A 21,700-nucleotide genomic window follows, 5' to 3' on the forward strand; every position below is an offset into this window, starting at 1 on the left:
CAAGCACAATCCCTCCCGTTAGGGGTTTTAGTATCATACCATCATAAAATATATGAGAAGAACATAACCCGTATCATGCCAACAACTGGTTTTAGAATAAATGTGTTTATTTCCGATGCAAAGACCCTATGAGTGAATCAATATTAATTCCAAAATATGCCATATTTAATGACCTGACAGTATCGTAACTATATTCCTTCAGAATAAGTCTGTTTAAAGGTTTGGTTAGCTTTTGAGGTGAATGACGACATTTGTGTGCTTTGTATAGAATATTACCATAAAAGATTGGATGTGAAATACCTGAACGTATAAGATGTCTGCATGTTGATTTATATTTAAGAATGGTGTCCTTGTACCGATGATAAAACTTAGTATGTTAACATAGTTTTGGCTGATGGATTCCAATTATTGTCACATTAACGGAACTATTAACAACTGTCATTCAAGTGGGATGTCCAGCTAGCTATAAAACCATGTTTAAACCACCATTTGCTTCGGAAAATGCCTGTACTAAGTCAGGAATATGGCAGTTGTTTTTCACTTGTTCTATTGATTGATAACGTTTGATTTTATCAGTTTTAAGGGACTTCCCCATTTTGAATTTGCATTCAAGCTCACTATTTTTGTTATACTTTTTTTCAATTATTAGATAATTATTAACATATATATATAGATCTTAGAAAATTTATATCAAATCTGCTAAGATGAAATTTCAAAAAGTCTTTCATCTTAGATTGTCTCATTCAAATCATGTTTGTCCTTAATTGATTTTCCAGACATGTTTAAACCAACTTTATCAAATAACAATTTCATTTTCATAAATACCTGTCTGATCTATAAATCACTTGATCGATACATTTTGTATATTAAACTATCTAGATTTGAATTTAGTATATAATGCTAAAATCCGAAATAAAGTTTAATACCATCTACTAAACTTGGAATCATATTTAATTATCCAACAACGGCCAAATTTGATGCAGTTTTGTCAAAAAATATTTTAGCAAATTAAAGTTGTAATTTTACAGATTGGAATAAATATTTTGAGTCCATTTTTACGTTGTCTTTCATCATAGTATCTAAACACATACCGAAGGTTTAACACAACAATAAAATAACTTAACATTCGGTTAAATATATCTGTCGAATATACCGTTTTGTAAATGCAAAATAATTCTTTTCCAGCTTATTTACATAAATATTTATTTCCGTTTGTAAATCTACATGAAGGTTTTATTGAATATTAATACCTTTAGGTTTGTCTATATTTACTGACAAATACAACGAATCACAATTATTTGATAAATCATTTAAACAATTTTGAAGACATTTGACAGATTCTAATATCAAATCAATGTCATACATGAGACAAACCAATTTCATATAATTCGCATTTGGTTTGAAATATTGTGACCACATCAGTAAGATATTGTGGAAAAATAATAGAGCTTACAATACACCCTTCTTTTACGACACATTGTGATGAAAACGAACTTGTTTCTCCTTCCGTCAATTTATGTAATACTTGACTTCATTGTACATATTTTTGGAAATATTGAAAAAAAACCCTGATAATTTCTAATGAGATAGTTAATGGCGTTTAATATCTCGGTTGATACGTTGCCTTCGCCCATGGTTACACTATGAGGACTTAATTAACAGGGGTGTGCTCTTATATAAAAACTGCTCCAACAGAGTTATGAGGAAGAACGAATGAAGTTAACAATTAAGTTTTACGGTTACCATCACGAATTGGTTGTCCGATACGATATGTCGGTATCTCAACTCACTAGCGAAATGGTTTTGCAGTCTTAGATCTTAAGATACAATACATAGTCGTCTGATCTGTAATTTTACCGATTTTTTTCTTTTCCCGATTGTGACATTTTGACTGATTGTTAATTTACATAGCTGGTGATGCATGCATACGTCGTAGGAGACGCTTATCCTGTCTCGCTCCTTTTGGAGTTCATACGATTCTTTCAAATTTCGTTTGTTACCTTGATATTTGAACAAAGCCCCATTACCATGATATCTCCCAATAGGTTAAATTTTGAAAAAATCACTCTGTTGTTTCACAAAAATTATTCTACAAAAATTTGTATTTATTCTGTTAGAAGAATTCTTTTGGGAAATGTAAACAAAACAGTGATATTGATATTTCATATTGTAAAACCTCTTTCGAGTTTGCATGTGTGTCTGTAGGCATGCTTTAATCAGATTGCATTTATCGACTAAAACTATCGTAACTCAATTTAAACATTCTCTGTTTATCTATACTTCTTTAATAATAATAATTTTAAGCATTTACATCCCAGAAACTTACAGAAATGCCTGAATACACATTTTTGCTAAATTGAAATGACCATTTCAACAGCACAGACAATGACATAAACCTGTACGACGTCAGATTGGCCCTGCAAAGTTATCTTTCTTAGTCCATAAAATGATATTTTCAATTGATATCAACAGACACAATTTGAGAAAATAAAAAAAAAATAATTTTGATACGTTTAGAATTATAACATGCAGCATGCGTTATTTTGAAAAGATTGAAAAAATCGGTATAGTTTAATACTACATATCATATCAAAAGGAGTTATCTTTCAAATCTCAATAAAATTAACAAATTTGAAAATTGTAAACATATATCCATGTCCAAGAAATTAGATTTTCTCAATTCAACTACAATTGTACAGCTGTGACAGATATATTATATCTAAAAGCTTAATTCCTCTTTTAATGTAGTTGTATTTATTCCAGCTAATTTAACTGGTTCAAAGGGATTTATATGTCTACGATTGAAAGACAACTGATTGACATCACCGTTTCATAGAATGAAGGTTGTGTCATTTGGATATCGCTTTAAAACTGCATTGATTGGTTAGTGTTGTAATTAGAGTCCCAATAAGAAAGACCAAAAGTAGATTAAATGGTCATGTTATCACTTTCATATTCTTGTTATCCCAACTCTAGGAATAATGTTCTTCGTAGGTTCCTTACAGACAAACATATATATGTTCTCTAGACAACTTGTGTTGTTGAAGAACTTCACCATTCATGTTGAAATTACTGTTAAAGCACACATTAGTTTTTTCTGGTCTTTCAAATTCTGGACCTTCTGAAATAATATATAATTTGGAGTCAGATATCTAGTTCGAGATGGAGTTTGAAGTGATATCGATATCCTGTAAGACTTCTAACGTTCTTCATTTACTAGTTCTGACAACGGAATAAAAACATCTTCAGTGGGCTGAGATTTCAAATTGTTTATTCTAACATGTAAAAGTAATGTTAGGGCATAACGAACAATACATCTGAAAGAAAAATAACCATCGACAACTATTGAATTCAAGGGTCCTGAAATGGGTCAGGGAAAAATATAATGTGACGGGGTAACACTGTTTGTCAGCGCTCAACCCCCAACCTAACATGTGACAATAGTGTAAAAATCTCTTGTTTGTTTGTTATTTTTAATGCTCAATTTCTCCTCAGCGATTACCTATATTCAATAATACAAATAGTGTTCAAAATTAATAGTTTTACATGCGTTGCCTATTCCACATTCAGTTTAAATTACATATTTTAACTTATAATGAATTTAGTAAGTAGTTGTTCCTTATAAATAGAAGGTTAGATGTTAAACAATAATTTAATTGCAATAATTTATCGTAGACAGAGAGATCAACCTGTAACCCCTTTGTTCCATTCATTTATTATGTGGAATTATAAAAAAATATCAACTTTAATTCCTTAATCAATGCAAACCTAAATAAGTCAATTTGACTATTTTAATTTTTCATTTTGACCATGTCGACTGTCCTCTAGATGACAATGCATTTCATTATTTTGACTATGCTCTTAGTCGTTTGACTAAATTGTTAGTCACGTTTGACTGAGTATGGCGGTTCTTATGACTTTGTTATGAAGTCAAAATGACTATATGTTATTTGTCGACATGACTAATGGGATTGTTCAAATTGACTATGCACATTTGTCAGTTTGACAACTGAATGCAGTCCATATGACTTATTGAAATGGTCAAAAGTGACAATGTTGGATAGTCAACATGATTATTGTGAAAAATCACGACCAGTAGACTGTTTGACTGTTATTTTTATTTGTGTTGTTTTTTTCTTCTGTTATTTTACTTTGTGTAGTTTCGCTTCCGTAGGATTGCCAAATACAATTGGAACATAATATCATCAAAATATCACAGCAATAATTACTAACAATGTCAACAATATGGGACCACAGAGTGCTCAAATTTAAAAACCTTCCTACATGTTCCGGTTTAAGAAATCCAAAATGATCTGATTCATTGCTCTGTGGTTGATTCATTTGATTTTGACTGGCCTTTGAATACCTGCAATCAATTTGTCAGTTTATGAGCTAAAGCAAATTTATTTTTCGTTCTTTAGAATTTTTGAAAACAAAATATGATGCGAGTTTGCATGCGTTACCATTACTGAGTGACATATATTAAAGTCTACAAATTTAATAAAGATGTGAGGTCATTAATACAAATCAGGATTAAGAAACTGAATGGGTCTATGAATACCCATGCTAAATCAATCTTTAAAAACCCAAATGTTGCAAAACACTTGTCCTACCTCCATGACAAATATGTTGTTGTCCCCGCAGATAAAGAGCCCCAAACAACATCGTTTTTGTGTGTAAATCACATTACATAAACTGCTTGATAAATGAATTAGGTATTGACAATTCACTTGGAAACTAATATACCCCTACCACACTTACCAAAGAGGAAATCCTAGATAATCATAGATCTGTTCTATTATTTCTTTTGGAATTTCAACCAAAGATGGAGAACTGGATCTTTCATCACTGTATTGAATACCTAAACTACACAAGTGTCCTTACAAACAACATTATATTGCTGGGTCTTCCAAGAGCTCCATGAAACCTCTTTCTAAATTATTAACATCAATTTTATCAGCAATCAAAGAGGGCTTCAAATTTAGTGTGAAACTACCTATTCTAGAGGTGGCGTGAATCATATGTGGATACTAAAAAATTCCAAAGATTTTTTAGACTACATACAATCTAAGACTCTTTCATCTTGCAGTATTATTAAAACATTTGACTTTTCTACACTTTAAACAAGTATCTCCCATTCCAAACTGAAATACAAATTGAAAGAGTTGGTCCTGTTTTGTTTCATCAAAAAGAATGGTCAACGTAAATACAAGTATCTTGTCTTAGGGAGGGATAAATCATACTTTGTAAAAAATCACTCTGATTCTAACAAATCGGACATTATCAATGCTTGATTGACAACATATTTGTTACGTTCGGAGGACGTGTTTTTTAACAAACAATCGGCATAACCCTGTGCCCCTCTTTTTGCCGACTTGTTCCTTTCATATGAGGCTGACTTCATATAGGAACTTCTTAGGAAGAGAAAAAACTGTACCCTTTAACTTTATTTTCCGCTATATAGAAGATGTTCTCTCACTGAATAATTCAAAATTTGGTGACTATGTTGAACGCATCTAACCCATTAAGGATACAACAGATACAGTTAAGTCTGCCTCATATCTTGAATTACATATAGGAATTGACAATGAGGGTCGGTTGAAAACAAAACTTTACGACAAAAGAGATGATTTCAGCTTCACAATTGTGAACTTTCTATTTCTATGTAGCAACATATCAGCAGCGCCTACATACAAATAAAATTGAGAATGGAAATGGGGAATGTGTCAAAGAGACAACAACCCGACCATAGAGCAGACAACAGCCGAAGGCCACCAATGGGTCTTCAATGCAGCGAAAGTATATATCTCCCAGTTGATACGATATTCCAAGGCTTGTATTTCCTATCATGATTTCCTTGATAGAGGGTTGTTGCTCACAAGCTATTAAACCAAGAGTTCCAAGTGGTGAAGTTGAAATCATCCCTTCGTAAATTTTACGGACGCCATCACGAGTTGGTTGACCGTTATGGAATATCCGTTTCACAGATGATAGCGGATATGTTCCAAATGTCGTAACTACAATCCCGAACCCTTTTCCCCGAATGTGCCCTACCGAATTAGACTTATTACCGGGTTTGTACTAACATGAGCAACACAACGGGTGCCACATGTGGAGCAGGATCTGCTTACCCTTCCGGACCACCTGAGATCACCCCCAGTTTATGGTTGGGCTTTTGTTGCTCAGTCTTTAGTTTTCTATGATGTGTTTTCCATACTGTTGTTTGTTGATGGTCTTTTTCCTTTTTTAGCCATGGCTTTGTCAGTTTATTTTCGACTTATGAGTCTGAATGTCCCTTTGGTATTTTTCGCCTGTCTTTTATGATATCACAACATTAATATATATGAACTGATTTATACATGTTCAGTATGTCAGAATTTTGAAGTGTTCAATTCAGTTATTTTGTCAATATTATCTATGCATGTGTCAGTATGATATTCTCTCTGGGCAGAATTTCTCTCAGCTGTGTATATACAAATAGTATTGTCTTCGTTAGCTGAAACATATAATAATATCATTTTAGAAATGAAATAAAACAATACATATAATGTATATCAGTCATGTCAGTCAAAAAAAATCTTTGATCTCGTGATTAAGAACACTTTTCTGAATGAATGATGATCATGACGGGTATGTTGGAGACATTTTCCTCGAGCACGAGAAAGGGAGGTTTAACAAAAAAGTTTTCTTTGTATGCATATTTTTATTGGGTTTCAAAATAAGAACTGTTTGTTGTATTATGACTAATACTTGGTCAATTAATCCCTTAAAATACAACTTGTATTGTCAAGACCGGAATATTGCTGGTATTTTTTTTTTTTTTATCTTATCATGACTTCACTTCATTGTAACGCACACACAATCCTTACATTCATTCATATCAAGAACATAAATTGCAATGTAAGCACAAATATCTTAACAGTCACTCATCTGATACCACAACATTGTGATATCAGTACCAGGATCTTGCCAGTCTACCATCTTATAACACAATATTGTAATGTAAGCACCAAGATCTTGACAGCCACCCATCTTATAGCACAACATTGTAATGTAAGTACCAGGATCTTGAAGTCACCCATCTTATAATACAACATTGTAATGTAAGCACCAGTATCTTGACAGTCACCCATCTTATAACTCAATAATGTAATGTAAGCACGAGGATCTTGACAGTCAGCCCTCATATAACACAACATTGTAATGTAAGCACCAGGATCTTGACAGTCACCCATTTTATAACACACTATTGTAATGTAAGCACCAAAGATCTTGACAGTCACCCATCTTATAACACACCATTGTAATGTAAGCACCAGGATCTTGACAGTCACGTGCACCCATCTTAGAACACAACATTGTAGTAATAGCAGAGACGGATGTTAGGGGGAAGGGGCTACATATATGATAAATGTATAGACTTTTAACAAGTACCACTCCAAAAGTTGTGTTACCAACCCCCTATTTCAAAATCCTGTATCTGCACCTGCAAAGCTCTAAAATCTTGAGAGTCACCCATCTTATAACATTGTAATATAAGCACCAGAATCTAGAAAGCCACTGACCTTGTAACACAACAATATAATGTTAGCATTAGAATCATAGCAGTCGCCCATACTACAACACAATATGTATGTAGGCTCCAAGATCCTGAGTTTTAAAAAAAAATATTGTTGTGATTTTTTATCTAAACCGCTTTTTAAAAGATGAAAATAAGCATATACTGCTAAATACTCTTTTTAATCGACAATACGTTGTATGTGTATCAAAATTGACATATCGTATACTTATCTCTCTCTTTTTGTATTGTCAATACGTCAACATGTGTCGATATTACATTTATTATACTTCTTAAATTTAATGTTTGTATGTTAAAATTGAAACAAATCTACTTGATACTTACTTTAAACAATTGGTTTCATTGACAAAATAACCGTTTCATGCCTCCTGGTTTGTTTACATCTACACGATCTAGGGAACAAAAGAATGATTAAAGCCCGCGCTTTAAAGAGTGCGCGTGAAAACCGATACTCTACGTCACGAGGTGTTGTGACAACTAACACAGTCAAACTGACCATGCAGGTAGTCATAATGACTTGATGGGTTGTCATTCATACTGTTGACTACCTTTCTGCTAATATTAGACTAACTGAATAGCCATAGTGACTTATTTAGATTTTCAGTGATGGTCAGTAGATATGTAAATATTTCATGGCACTGTGACAGAGACGAATCAAAGAATATGATTTGAAACTTGATCAAATGAACGACAAAAGAAGAACAAATTGCAAAGTACGTGCACAATGATCTCTTTATATGAACTTTGTTACATAATGTTTCTGGATGCACTTAACTTGTTAATCACTTTCATTGATTGTTTACATTGTATGTAGTTAAATGCACAATAGATAAATCAAGATAAGAATTTATCAAATACACCCCATTTTAAAATACATTATACTTGTAAAAAAGCATAAAAAAAATATGTCAAAGCAGGTTAAAACGACAGGTAAGCCTATTTCTTTCCATATTTTGCTTTGTCCATACTTTATGAAAACAAGGAAATGTTGTACGATAGCCAATGAAAAAAATATCCACCAGAGTTTGAATACCGTAGGCATTCAATAATTAGTAATACTCACAATGTATTGTAAGCTATAAAATGTACTAACATGAACACAGGCCACTCAAATTTAATATAATTGTTATTCGGGATCTCCACAGGGGGTATAGGCACTGTCTTTGTCCTAGGCCATTATAACATATACAAAACAACTACAAGGTACAATAAGCCATATTCCATGTGAAGATCCCGATATTAAAGAATTCAACAGAGAAAACCATCGACCCAACGACCTGATTTGTTACAAAACAATCATCGAAAAACAACAATGACAGACAATAACTAACGACAACATTCACCTAATTTGGGACTGGCATGTACATATTTTGACCTTTTTAGTAGCGCTCAATTCTCAACTAATCTGGACAATGGTTCTGTATCACGAATATTCAGTGTACTTGGTTCAATGTTTGTACTGTCGATTTTCATTTTTCTGTCAGACTTTTCTCGAAAGTTATATCTTATGTAAGAGTTATATGTTTGATTTCTGAAAGGACATGGAAATGAACATCCTGCTGCTTACAGCTTATTTCTCCATTATGCCATATTAAGGTTACTACGGTAATTTGACGGAAAGGGTATAATCATAACAGAAGCCTCGCCAAACCCAACTTATATTTAAATTTATCCAAAATATATGAAAATATTGGAATTAACTATTTTAGGAGTGTAAAACATTCTTTGAATGTTTTAAATAAATAACGTGCTTTTGGTGGTCCTTTTGATTCTGTTGACAGTTTTGACTTTTCAACTCTTTTTACTGGACATCCACACAATCTTATCAAATAAAAGTTTTCCTTTTTAATTAACTGGTCGTTTGGTTAATCTGAATGTAAATATATTTGCTGCAACTCATTTAAAGCCTTCTGTTCCAATGAGAAAGGTAAATATGCTAGATATACTTACTGGAGGTTTGATGAGATGTTTGAAGCTGTTTATTTTCTCCTTGATGATCAAACTCAGTAAAGACCCGTCTAAATTGCATTTAACTGATAAATTCAACAACACTTACCGTTATCTTGATGATATTTTTTCGTTATACAATCAAGAATTTTCTAAATATACATTCGAAATTTACCCAAAGATACTTACTCTAAATAAATCAAATATAAATGGTAATACATGTAACTGTCTATTCCTAGATTTAGATATTTCAGTTTCACACGGGAAACTTTACGACAAAAGGAACGATTTGTCGTTTCCTATTGTTAATTTTCATTTTTAGTTCCTTTGGCACCATCTTACTGTGTTCATATATCACAACTCGTTCGCTATGCCCGTGGATGCTGTGACGTTTTGATTTCAATGAACATAATCTATGTATTACTGGTAAATTATTAAGTCAGGGATTTCGTTACCACAAATTACTTAAAACCTTTACTTAATTCTTCCATAGATATAAAGATTTGGTTTTGAAGTTTGGTTGTGCCTGTAAAAAACTTATTTCAAACGGGAAAGCACATCCTATTTTTTACGGAGATGTTGTTTACCGAGCTCGGAAATTTAGAAACGATCCGGGTAACTTTATCGATCCTTCAAATAAATTTATTCTAAAAGGTTACCAATTTAACACTGTAACCAGATCTTTGAATATTGTTTTTATTGGTACTAATATTGATTTTGATTTCATTAAATTAAAAGTAAACTACATATTTTTTACTGGCTCTACAATCTACCAGTACCTGTATCTTGGCATTGCACAAGGTCATGTTTTTCTTTGACTGTTTATTGCCATTTTACACTAAATCCATTGGATGTTGGATGTGTACTGATTGATTATTTAGTCTTAGATGCATGATTTGTTTTATTAGTTGTTATTGGCTTTGAACTAGCTGTCATTTTGGGGCCCTTTATAGCTGACTATGAAAAATGGGTTTTGCTCATTGTTGAAGGCCGTACAATGACCTTTAGTTGTTAATTTCTGAGTCATTTAGTCTCTTAATAACTCATAAAGTTGGGAAAGTTCTGTATAAATTAGCGTATTTTTGGTTTTTAAATAAAAATAAATAATTACCGAAAATATAAATAAACCGTTATCTTTTATTTTGTCAAATTTGAATTAGAAGAATTTTCTTTACTTTGATGAGTTCTCATCATTGATATTTATTCAACCATAACAATTTTGGAAGCGATTGGCTAAATAGTTTTCTTTGTTAATGTAAACACCAGGAAGTTCATTAATTATCTGGATAGTTTACTAGGCAGGTTTGTTTTCGATTATATTGTTTTAGTTGTATAAATTAATAATTTTAAATTTCATTCTTAAATTTGAAGATATGTAATGGAAGCGTCGATCAATTTCGTTTTGCAACTCGTCGGGTGCATTTAATTTTTCCCCACCCACCGTTTTCCCTTAAGGATTAATTTATATTATGAATAAACGAAGGGCGGAAAATTAACTTTGTTAATTGCTGTTTTTAATTTTTGCATTTTGCATATTTATCTTTTGTGCTTTGCTTTATTTTTTTGTTATATGTGTATTTTGTAGCATTTAATTCGATTAATTAGCATATTGATTTATGTTATCTCATATAACTATCTGTCCAATCGCCTGATAAACCTTTTCATATAGTGTTGGTATTCTTCCTCATACCCATGTTAGTATTTTAAAACGAATCATAACTTCACCTTTCATAGAAAATATACATTTTGTATATAATTTGAAGAATTTGATCTTTATCAATAGATGCAAAGTTTGAAAGATGTTCGTCTTTCAACTGTATAATCATTTTTTTTTTAAAAGGCAGATCAGATGTTAGTTAGATATTTTATTCCACTTAAAGTTGTATGCGTACTGAATTGTTTATATCGAGAGACATGAACATTTTAAGATATTTATCAATCGATTTAAAGCGAGCTTGCTCACAAATGAACTTAGTTTTTAGCAGACCAAACGAAAAGAGTACTTTATTACACGTCTGGTTCAATAGGAGTTAGACGGATCGAAGTTGAATTGGTGGAGGACTGATTTAGAAGTTAACTTCAATAGCGTTCCTGTCTAAAGTTAACTTTTTTGATAGTCATAAAACAGTTCTCGATCCAAGACTGCTTTTTATGTTAAATCGATTTTGGTTCTGGAACCAGTCGGAGCAGTCCTAGAACCTATTGCAAATTAACTTTGACCAGTCAAATCCCTAGTAATCAAGTTAACTTGTTGTACAGATTAGGACCGAACCAATTTGTATATTTTGGAAAGTAAAAGGTTCGCAATTTAATATGAAAGCTTCCATAATTTGCTTTCCCTACTTTCATCTACTTTATTTCGTTCATTTTTTTCTTTTTTTTCTCCCTTGTTTTCAAACTAAAATACAATAAATCAACATCATCAATCAATTATTCATAATTGTGTATGTCATCATCATGTTCTTGAGACAGATTAAAATATTCAATGTTGCTTGTTGAGTGATCCTATTGTTAAAATGTATTATCTTATATAGCATGATTTAATTCATTGAATAAAATATTGTTTAAACCAAATGTTGATAAAATAACGTGAACATTAACATTACTAAAAAAACCAAATATAAGTGTCAAGTGAAACACCTATTTTATGAGTCATCATAAAAATAGAAGGTGAAGGTGTGATTAAATCACAAAAGACTTGTTTTAAGTATGCTGTTTAATTATAAATGAGACTTTTGATTCCTCGTTTGAATTGCTTCCCATTTTGTCAGGTCGGACCTTTAATAGCTTTTTATTTGGTAAGGGTTTTGTTCATTGATAAAGGCCGTACAGGACCTACAGTTGCCTACATCCACACCGTGTGATCTCTGGTTGATAATTGACTATTCGGAAATGATACCCAATCTCTTTAATTTATATCATAACTAATAAACGTCAATTGTTAAAAATGTAAGCGCACTCCTTACTGGACAATTTATTCACATTTCATTGACACATTATCAAGTGATTTCTGGAATAAAAAATGCCATAATTACTAATTCTGGTGATGTACTGAACATATGCTATCAAAATATTGATATTTAGCAGTAAAATTATTTCTAATAAATTAAGTGATACAAATAAGTTGTTTATGTGCCTTATAAACATGATAAAAATAACTAATTTTAATTAAAAAAATCACAAATATTCATAGAAAATTACTTCTTGTTGGCTCACTCACTAATCTCCATTAAAATATTCATATTTTAGTTGATATTTTACATTTATTATGTTTCTCTTACACTTGCATTTTTTGTTAATGTTATAATTTGTGCAGCTTATTTCCAACACAAACTATAGCCGAAAAGAGAAGTATTTTGTTCGATGTTGAAACAAATACACATCGGTTAGGTCCGGTTTTATTTATATCATTTGTTTTAGTAGATTAATATTGAGACATCTAACATTTAAATGGTTCATAAATATTTCGCGATTGGGAGCAATGTTTGCAAATTTTTATACAAATATATGTTAATGAATGGCACATTATGACTGCTAGTTCCATTGTTACTATTTGATGGTTTCACATTTTGCACCAAAATTAAATTTAAATGCCACGAACAAATCGTTTCTGAGTTCCCCTTTGAATTTTCCTTGGATTTCGGTATTTTTGATATTTTACTTCTTGCACATATTACAAATTTGTGATTGTTCTTTTACTCGACCTACCGAAAATCAGATTAACGCAAGGAGCACATGTTTTATTTCTCGTTATTTACCAATAGCGGTAGATAAAGACAAAAGTGAAAAGTCCTGGCAAAGTAGAATACATTCTGTAAATGTAGCTGAAGAGCGAAAATATTTCTATTGCAGGTATGAAATGGATTATAAAGTTATATTTATAATAGCAGTTTTAGTTGCAGTATACTTGATCGCAAATATTTCTTGTTGTGAAGAGGAAGAAGTTGTTACCTGCCGAAGAGAAAATATGACTTGCTTAAGATCTCGTTGCACTTGCACCAACAAAGCTCCTTCTCCTGTATATAGTTATTTCAGTCAAGTTATTTGTTCAGACCTGACAGAAGTTCCTAAAGACATTCCAAATGAGGTTTACATATTGTAAGTCAGAAGGGTATTTAAAAGGATTGTGGATGATGACTTCAGTAATTTTTATAATTCCGGTGATTAATCTTTTCTTATCCATAGTTATAACTGCAGTTACAGAATGTCTCTGATATGAAAAGCTGTTTATTGAATATAACTATTTTATAAATTATTAGGCTTAAACAAAACACTAAAGTACACAAACAAACAAAAAAAGAAGAGCAAAACAATAAAAAAAAAAAAAAAATGTCAATAAGCCTTTCTTTTATTGAACCTGTGGGGAATTTGTATGCTGATATCTGACGTAAAAACCTGCTAATATGTAAATATAAAAAAGGATCTATTCATTACAATAGCGTGTTTATCTAGCTGATAAACTGTGATTATGACTATCAAATTCTTCTTTTTTCTACGGAATGGAAACAGGAAAATATTTTAACATTGTCAATAACATATCAGACTTGAATATATAGCTTATTGAACCTTACTTTCTATATTGTGTTCTATTTCGCATGTAAATGGCAATCATTTCTAATATAGGCACATACAAACAATTCATTCCATACATTTTTGTTTCATCTTGGAAATAGAAGACTTAATAAATGTAATATCAGGTGCCAAGTTTTTGCCCTTTACCGCCCAAATTCATTTTTAAAACTTTGCTCCGATTATCCAGGGGCCCTTTAAATATATGTAAATATGTTGCCTTATCATATTCAACTTTCTAACTATTATTTTCTTTTTTTATTAGATCTATAACTGGAAATAATATTACAACAATAAAAAGAGGAGATTTCAACAACATGCCAAATTTGGATAGAATGTATGTTCATGATTTTAAGTTTAACTGTGAAAACCTACAATTTAGTTTTAAAAAGATATGTTGAACAAATGTTGAACGAAAGGCGATGATAAATGATCAGGACTTTCGATGTAAAATTTATTTACATCCTGATATTGCAGATGAAGAATTGAACGTATTTCTTACATTCTCTATGCTTCAACAGGAGGTTTAGATAGAATATAGAATCCATTTTTTTTCAATACTACTGTAAGATTTCACTGTTTGACACATTCCCCATTTCCATTCTCAATTTTTATTCTTTTTGGTCTACAGGGAATTGCTAAATAAACTCATTGTGTCATATCTTTTCTAGGTGTTTTATGTGGTAATTAACACAAAATCTCTATCTCCCTCCAGATATTTTTAAAACGGAAGATGTTCAAACTTTCGTCAATAACTGTTTAGCTGACCCAATATCTGACAGCACAGGAAACTTAAACCAAGACCCAATCGATTTTAAAAGTAACAACATCGATATGAAAAGTAACAAGACATTTTTGACGGAAATTCCCACGATCTTAGGACAATTAACGATTTTTCCAAAAGTGGCGTTAACATTCATTAAATGAATATAATGTCCTGTCGGTTCTGAAAGAAAGTCAATGTCAAACTTTGAAAAACAGCCTGTACTTTCAATGATCACTGGATAACTATTTTGCAGGTCAATTGATTGTATCAATTAATTGTTCAATCTTGAGGATACAAATGCTTAAAGGGGACCCGAGACAAATTTGGCTGTTCTTTTAATAATGTCTAAACCGAATATATCTAAATGACAAACACTTTAATACACAACTAGATGTTAATAATTTGAAAAGTATTATGATCATTTTCCAAACCCTGCAATCTGATCTTGATCCGGATTCCTGACTTAAAAAGCTAAAAAGCGACATTGTTTGTTTGGTATTCAATCAGAATCCTTCATTTGTGTGTGTGACTTATGTGTATTACATTTTAACGTAGGTTTCTGTCGTCGTTAAGCTGCATCTGATTTTATTCTTTTATGTGAACAGATTTCTGGATTAAATATAAACGTAACAAATACCCATTATTCACTGTTTGAATAGAATATCAATCAACCTTGTGCACACGAACCCAGCTTTTTTTCTATTTCTTCCTTATTGTTCCAGCTGATTGTCCAGTTTCTTTTAGTTGCCGCCTCCAAAGTCGTTGCAAGCTGTAATCAAGCAGAATTTATACAAGCAATGTACTCTATGTTGTGTCATCTGTACTATTATTTGTCTGTTTGTCTTTTTATTTTTGGCCATGGCGTTGTCAGTTTGTTTTCGATCTATGAGTTTGACTGTCCCTCTGGTATTTTTCGTCCCTCTTTTATGGTTTACGAGGTGCTGTTTGTGGTTATTATATTAACTTAGCGACTATCCACCTAATCATACTTACAATTATAATATTTTCAGAATAGAGAAATACTTTGACCTTTTTAAACCATGGCTATACTTTTAAACAAATATAACATAACACAACAACCATCATTATCATGACTGCATGCACAAATTGCACAACAAATCCTTTATAAACCCTAAAGACTGAAAATGGAAATTATACCAAAAAAATTAGCAGCCACAGATAACGTATAAATGTTTTAGAAATCTCTGAGTTGAAACATTAAGAAAGTTAAAAGACAACTTACACTCAAAACCTTATTGAGAGCACCCAATGTTGAAACTGGTGTACATCCGTACTATTAAAACGTCAGATGACAATTCACATAGAAATATGTCATTAAGATGATGTGATATGATTGTAATAGAGGCAATTGTCAACCAGAAATAATGACATACATGATGTATGCAATTATAGGTCAGCATTTGGCCTTCATCAATAAACATAAACTATACTGTATGCTATAGAAGGTACCGACCTGACAAAGCGGAAAACAATTCAAACCACCTAAACCACTACGAGATTTAAGCAAAAACAACAGGCTCCTGACTAGGGACAAGTTAAGCATATACATAATTTGGCGGGGTTTACCATGTTTGCGTGTTCAACTCTTCCCTTTTTAAAGAAAGCTAGTTCAAAACAAATCATAAATAATAAACACATCATATTCTTTGGAGTAAAATATGAATCAGTTATATATTTATCAAAATCAGACAATAAAAACCAATTCTTAAACACAGTGGATTTGTCTGAATATGTTGGGTGATAATGTTTAGTGGATTTCTTGAGTAAAAACGTAAACAACTATTTAATTGTCCAGAACAAGATACTCCAATTCAATAGGATTGTTTGCCGAGACTGTAAAACATTAAAATCAAGTTTACACGATGATACAGAAGAGGAGAAAAATAAACCAAAGGGACATTCAAACGCATAAATCAGAAATAAACTAATAACGCCATGGCAAAAAGACCAGAAGACAAACAACTGTATACAAAACAGAACATGGAACACTAAAGACTGAGCAACACAAGCCCCAGGCCGACTAAGGCTTTCACAACTTGCGTAAAGTGATATTCAAGATAGCGATTTATGAAGCTTATTCCATGTTATTGAACGCACATGTAAATAAATGGCATAAAAGTTGGGAGTTTAGCTTGCAAAATCCAGATTTAGCCCACTATTTTCTTCGTAAATTGCCTGTACCGAGTTTATATAGTCGAGCATTTGATTTTGTCAATATTAATGGACTTCCCTCTTTTAAATTTAGCTTGGAGATCGTTGGAGACCGAACGTGACCTATTACCGAATATGACTGTTTGGCCGAGTGTTAATTCGAATTGCTATACGACGTATCTCGGTATTTATACATCCAACATTCATATATGCATGTATTTAGCTATGATGTTTCTTTTGTAAGTACGGTTGGATATTGTGTTATGTCTTATCGTTTGTGGTTTGAATTCTGTGTTTTCGGTACATGTCACATATGTCTTATTTGTCGGTATAGTCGAGTTTATTTCCATTTTCCATGAATAAAATATTGTGTTAGTCCAAAACATTATGATGCCGTCACAGCATTAATTTAAAATAGCCTTTCAAGACCGTCATAATCATGATAATTATTTGGAATAGAAATTAATTGTGAATTTTTGGATATCGTTCCATATAATTGTATGAATTTCAAAATTATATATACGTCACAAAAATACGTCACTTTTTGTGACGTTGATCCATTTATGTGACGCGCAATTTTAGGGTGTCCTGTGCTGTCGTTTATTCATGGGAGATGTCCGTTGTTATTCTGCGGTTTACATGTTGTAATGTACTATTATGTTACTTATTTATGCATTTCTCTGTACTGAGTGTTCTTGCGTTTGTTTGTACTGTATTCCTGTCACGTAGTTTTGTCATTTTAGCGATATTTTTAAACATTGCCAAATAAGCGGAAGGTTTGGCTAGCCATAAAACCAGGTTCAACTTACCATTTTTTCTTAAATGTCTTGTACCAAGTCAGGAATATGGCAGTTGTTATCAAATAGTTCGTTTCTATGAATGTTTGCGTTTTGTTACAGTTCAGTATTTCTGTTGTTCCGTTGTTTTCCTCTTAAAGTTGTGTGGTTCCCTCGGTTTTAGTTTGTAACCCGGATTTGTTTTCCCTCAATCGATTTATGACCTTTGAACAGCGGTATACTACTGTTGCCTTAATTTGTTAATATTTTAATAATCAAGATCAGTTAAATAAATATTTTTGTCTGTCCAAAGCGCTTTTCTAGATTTATCTTTTAGGTTCGCTTAAACTGAAATATTTAAAAACAAAGATGTATAAGACCTACACACGTAAAGAGCTTCATGACAAAAAGGAATCTTAATATATCAAAAGTCATCTAAGGTCCACTTCCCCTGAGTATTTTGAACCTTAGTGTCCTAATGGTTTCTAAATTTTTCAACGGGGGATGGAGAATATTTGTTAATAAAAACTTAACAATAACAATTTTACTGTACCAGGGCCCGTATGCATAAAGATACGTAAGTTAAGATTTTCCTTAGTAAACACTTAAGTTAAGGAAACTCCGCCCTTTGTATCTAAGTGGTAAGAAAGTGATGAGGAGCTTTAGGCATGCAAACTCTATTTTCTGGAAAGAAGATGGGAAATTGGTTTATTTTTCAATTTTATAGTTTTATTCTAAAGACATGGGGAAAATTTCCCTGGATTTGTTTCACTAACTGTGACAACAGCAGAAAGGTTTTAAGACCTACTCCATGTAATTCGAATCTATATAACATATTCATGATACTTAAGTCGTATTCAATTATTTTTCATATTTCTTTAGTTAACGAAAATATTCCAAATTTCGCTACCCCCTTTTATTTGTTGTAAAAGGAAAGTGATAAACAAGTTTATTATAAATCGAACTAGAATTCAACAAATCTTGATGATGTATTGTTAGAGTAGAAAAATATATAGTTGTCTCTGGAAAATAAAAATGCTCCTCCATCCAGCAACAGCCATGCAATATTTATATATTTGATATTTCCTTCAAACCTCAAGGGTGACTACCGAATAGAAATAAGGTAACTTTGGTTTAATTCCGACCGGCAGTAAAACCTTTTCCAATGTAGAGCGTCCGTTTGGCTGTGCGGGATGCATGCAGTCATGTCCGTTAAGAATGGACAATAAATCCGATGTCTCGTGTAGATAGAGTGCCACTTTTCCTGTACGTTAAGAACTCTTTGAGGGGTCCTTAGGTGGTCTGTTACAAGGCAAAATGTCTGTCCCTATCCCATATACCGTCATTTTCCAGTTGCAGTCTAAATTTCACCGATCTTCATCTCGGACAGCCTCTATTACAGGATCTACCTATTCTATTTGTTGTTAATTTGTTCTCGTCCTGAACATGCATGAAACATTTGGTACTGGACGTTTAGCAAACGTCAATTTATTAATCAATTTCCTTACACGCCCTCAACTATCCTGTAGTACATGTGTAACAATACGGGGAAGTTTTGCATTAAAAATATTGTTTTATTCCCATACTCGTCCATTGAAATAACCTTTTCTCGTATGCGCCAATTTGGCATTTGTTTGGACATTTTAGTTGGTTACGTTGCTTTAATTTCTTTACACACCAACATCAATGTAATCCCTGTTCTTGATATAAAAGTATGTATTGTTCAATCAATGTAAATAATCTAAACAAACTTTTGCACGAATGAGTACATGCGATGAGCTAACTTATATCATACGGTAATTAGAGAAAACTTCCGATTTAAGTATTCCTTAGTTAAATGACGACCTAAGTTATTTAATGCATACGACGTAAATATGTTACTTAACTAATGAAATTCTTAGTGAAATCTAAGTTTAAGGAACAATAAAGTTAAGATGTTTTATGCATACGGGCCCAGGTTTGCAGATCGACAAGTAACGGCAATCCAGTGATGCTCGCAAATCGAGGCAAAACAATTTTAATATGTGAAACCTTTTACAAACGTTGAAGAGCTGATAAACCAAACAGGACTTAAAGTAAAACTTAACCCGGTCAACAAATTAGAGCTATGCATGAGGGAAATATATTCCTGAATTAAAAATGATTTCACAATTGTATAACGGCTAATTGAATATAACAATATCCGTTTTTATATGCCCATACCGAAGTCCTGGCGACTTGGCTTATAATATTCTAAGGGACTAACAGTACACTAGCAGAGGTATCGAGCCAGTGCTAGTATATATAAATAATGTCTTATTAATTTCGCTAAACTGACTTTACTTTTTATACATTGTGACTTGGATGGAGAGTTGTCTCATTGGCACTCATACCACATCTTCTTGTTTCTATTTACACTTCAACTAATGGCTACTACATGAGAATGATTCCTAAATGATATACGAAGAAATGCCTGTTATATTTTTTTAATTTGAAATCAATGATTGAAAAGTTATGAAATTTCATATAATATATTATCCAATCGTTTTTAGGTATTTGAATGACAATAAAATTAGAATAATTGAACCTGGAGGGTTTGTGAACCTTACTAGCTCCGGTATATTAATGTAAGTATTCGTTTATGTGTGAAGTAATGAGGCAGCAAGTCTGTAATTGACACAACATAAATTATACTATCTAACTATTCCTAAAGGTGACCGTAAACTTTATGCTGTGTCAATATGGAAAGTCATTTCAGACACAGATATTTAATTTATTTATATCCCCATTGACAGTTTCCGTGGGTCATGTCGATAGTTAATTATAGGGCGTCAAGTTAGAAATGCACATGAAATGTTGAACCGTTTTTCTATTTATTCGATAACATTTGAGATAGGTATAAATTCGATCGGCAATTAAATGGCAGCTTATACCTGTGATAATATAAACGTCACAAAAATACGTCACGTTTTGTGACATTGATCCATTCATGTGACGCGCAGTTTATATTTCGTTTGTGGTGTCCTTGTGTGCTGTCGTAAATTCATGGGAGGTGTCCGTTGTTATTCTGCGGTTTCCATGTTGTAATGTACTTTTATATTATCTATTTATGTATTTCTCTGTGCTGAGTGTGTTTACGTTTGTTTGTACTATATTCCTGTCACGTAGTCTTATATTTTTAACATTGCCATATAAGCGGAAGGTTCGGCTAGCCATAAGACCAGATTCAACCCACCATTTTTTCGTACAAAAAAACAACGGAACAACAGAAACACTGAACTACGACAAATGCAAACGCCAACATACATAGAAACGGAATGTAGATAACAACTGTCATATTCCTGACTTGGTTCAGGATATTTTAAGAAAACAGTTTTCATCAGTAATCATTTTTAATAAAATTTCTCAGTTTCTAAAATTTTCAAACCAATATTGACTGTTTATATAATCAATACAATGATGAAAGTAAACAAGTTTATATAATTTTTGATAGATCTTTCAACAGTTAAACTTTGTTCTATTGTTTATATTATCGTCGGATTAAGATAAATATTTAGATAGTTGTAAAACATTTATTAAAACGAATAATAAAAGATGATTTGAGGTTAAATGTTAAAACAAGATATCAAAGCTCTAAATATCTTAGAAAGGTGTGTAATAGATATAATAAGAATACCTACTGACCAAAAGGACAATAGCAATTCATGATTTATAATTTAGGACAATCCATTACAAGGTTTTAGATTTGATTTATCACAAAAATTTCATTGCATAAAGCATTGGAAGTCAATAATTTGATTCGGAGATATTTTCCAATTTTTAATGTTAATCTGACAAAATATTTATGTATTTAAAACTGATAGATTAATACACCTTGCACAAAATTTACAAGTTTACTTGACAAGTATGGTT

The 21,700-nt window shown here is 32.0% G+C and overlaps 1 protein-coding gene across 1 annotated transcript in view; it reads left to right on the forward strand.

The window, feature by feature from the left end:
* The window catches only part of LOC127725253 (leucine-rich repeat-containing protein 4C-like), an 80,843-nt gene that overhangs the window by 6,363 nt on the left and 52,780 nt on the right, over positions 1–21,700 (forward strand). The window contains exons 2-4 of the mRNA XM_052232123.1: positions 13,379–13,624; positions 14,361–14,432; positions 20,341–20,415. Coding sequence (XP_052088083.1) covers positions 13,386–13,624; positions 14,361–14,432; positions 20,341–20,415 — 386 coding nt within the window. The 5' untranslated portion in view covers positions 13,379–13,385. The remainder of the gene's footprint in view (positions 1–13,378; positions 13,625–14,360; positions 14,433–20,340; positions 20,416–21,700) is intronic.

Source organism: Mytilus californianus, unplaced genomic scaffold, assembly GCF_021869535.1.
Source record: "Mytilus californianus isolate M0D057914Y unplaced genomic scaffold, xbMytCali1.0.p SCAF_15, whole genome shotgun sequence".
Classification (NCBI taxonomy): domain Eukaryota; kingdom Metazoa; phylum Mollusca; class Bivalvia; order Mytilida; family Mytilidae; genus Mytilus; species Mytilus californianus.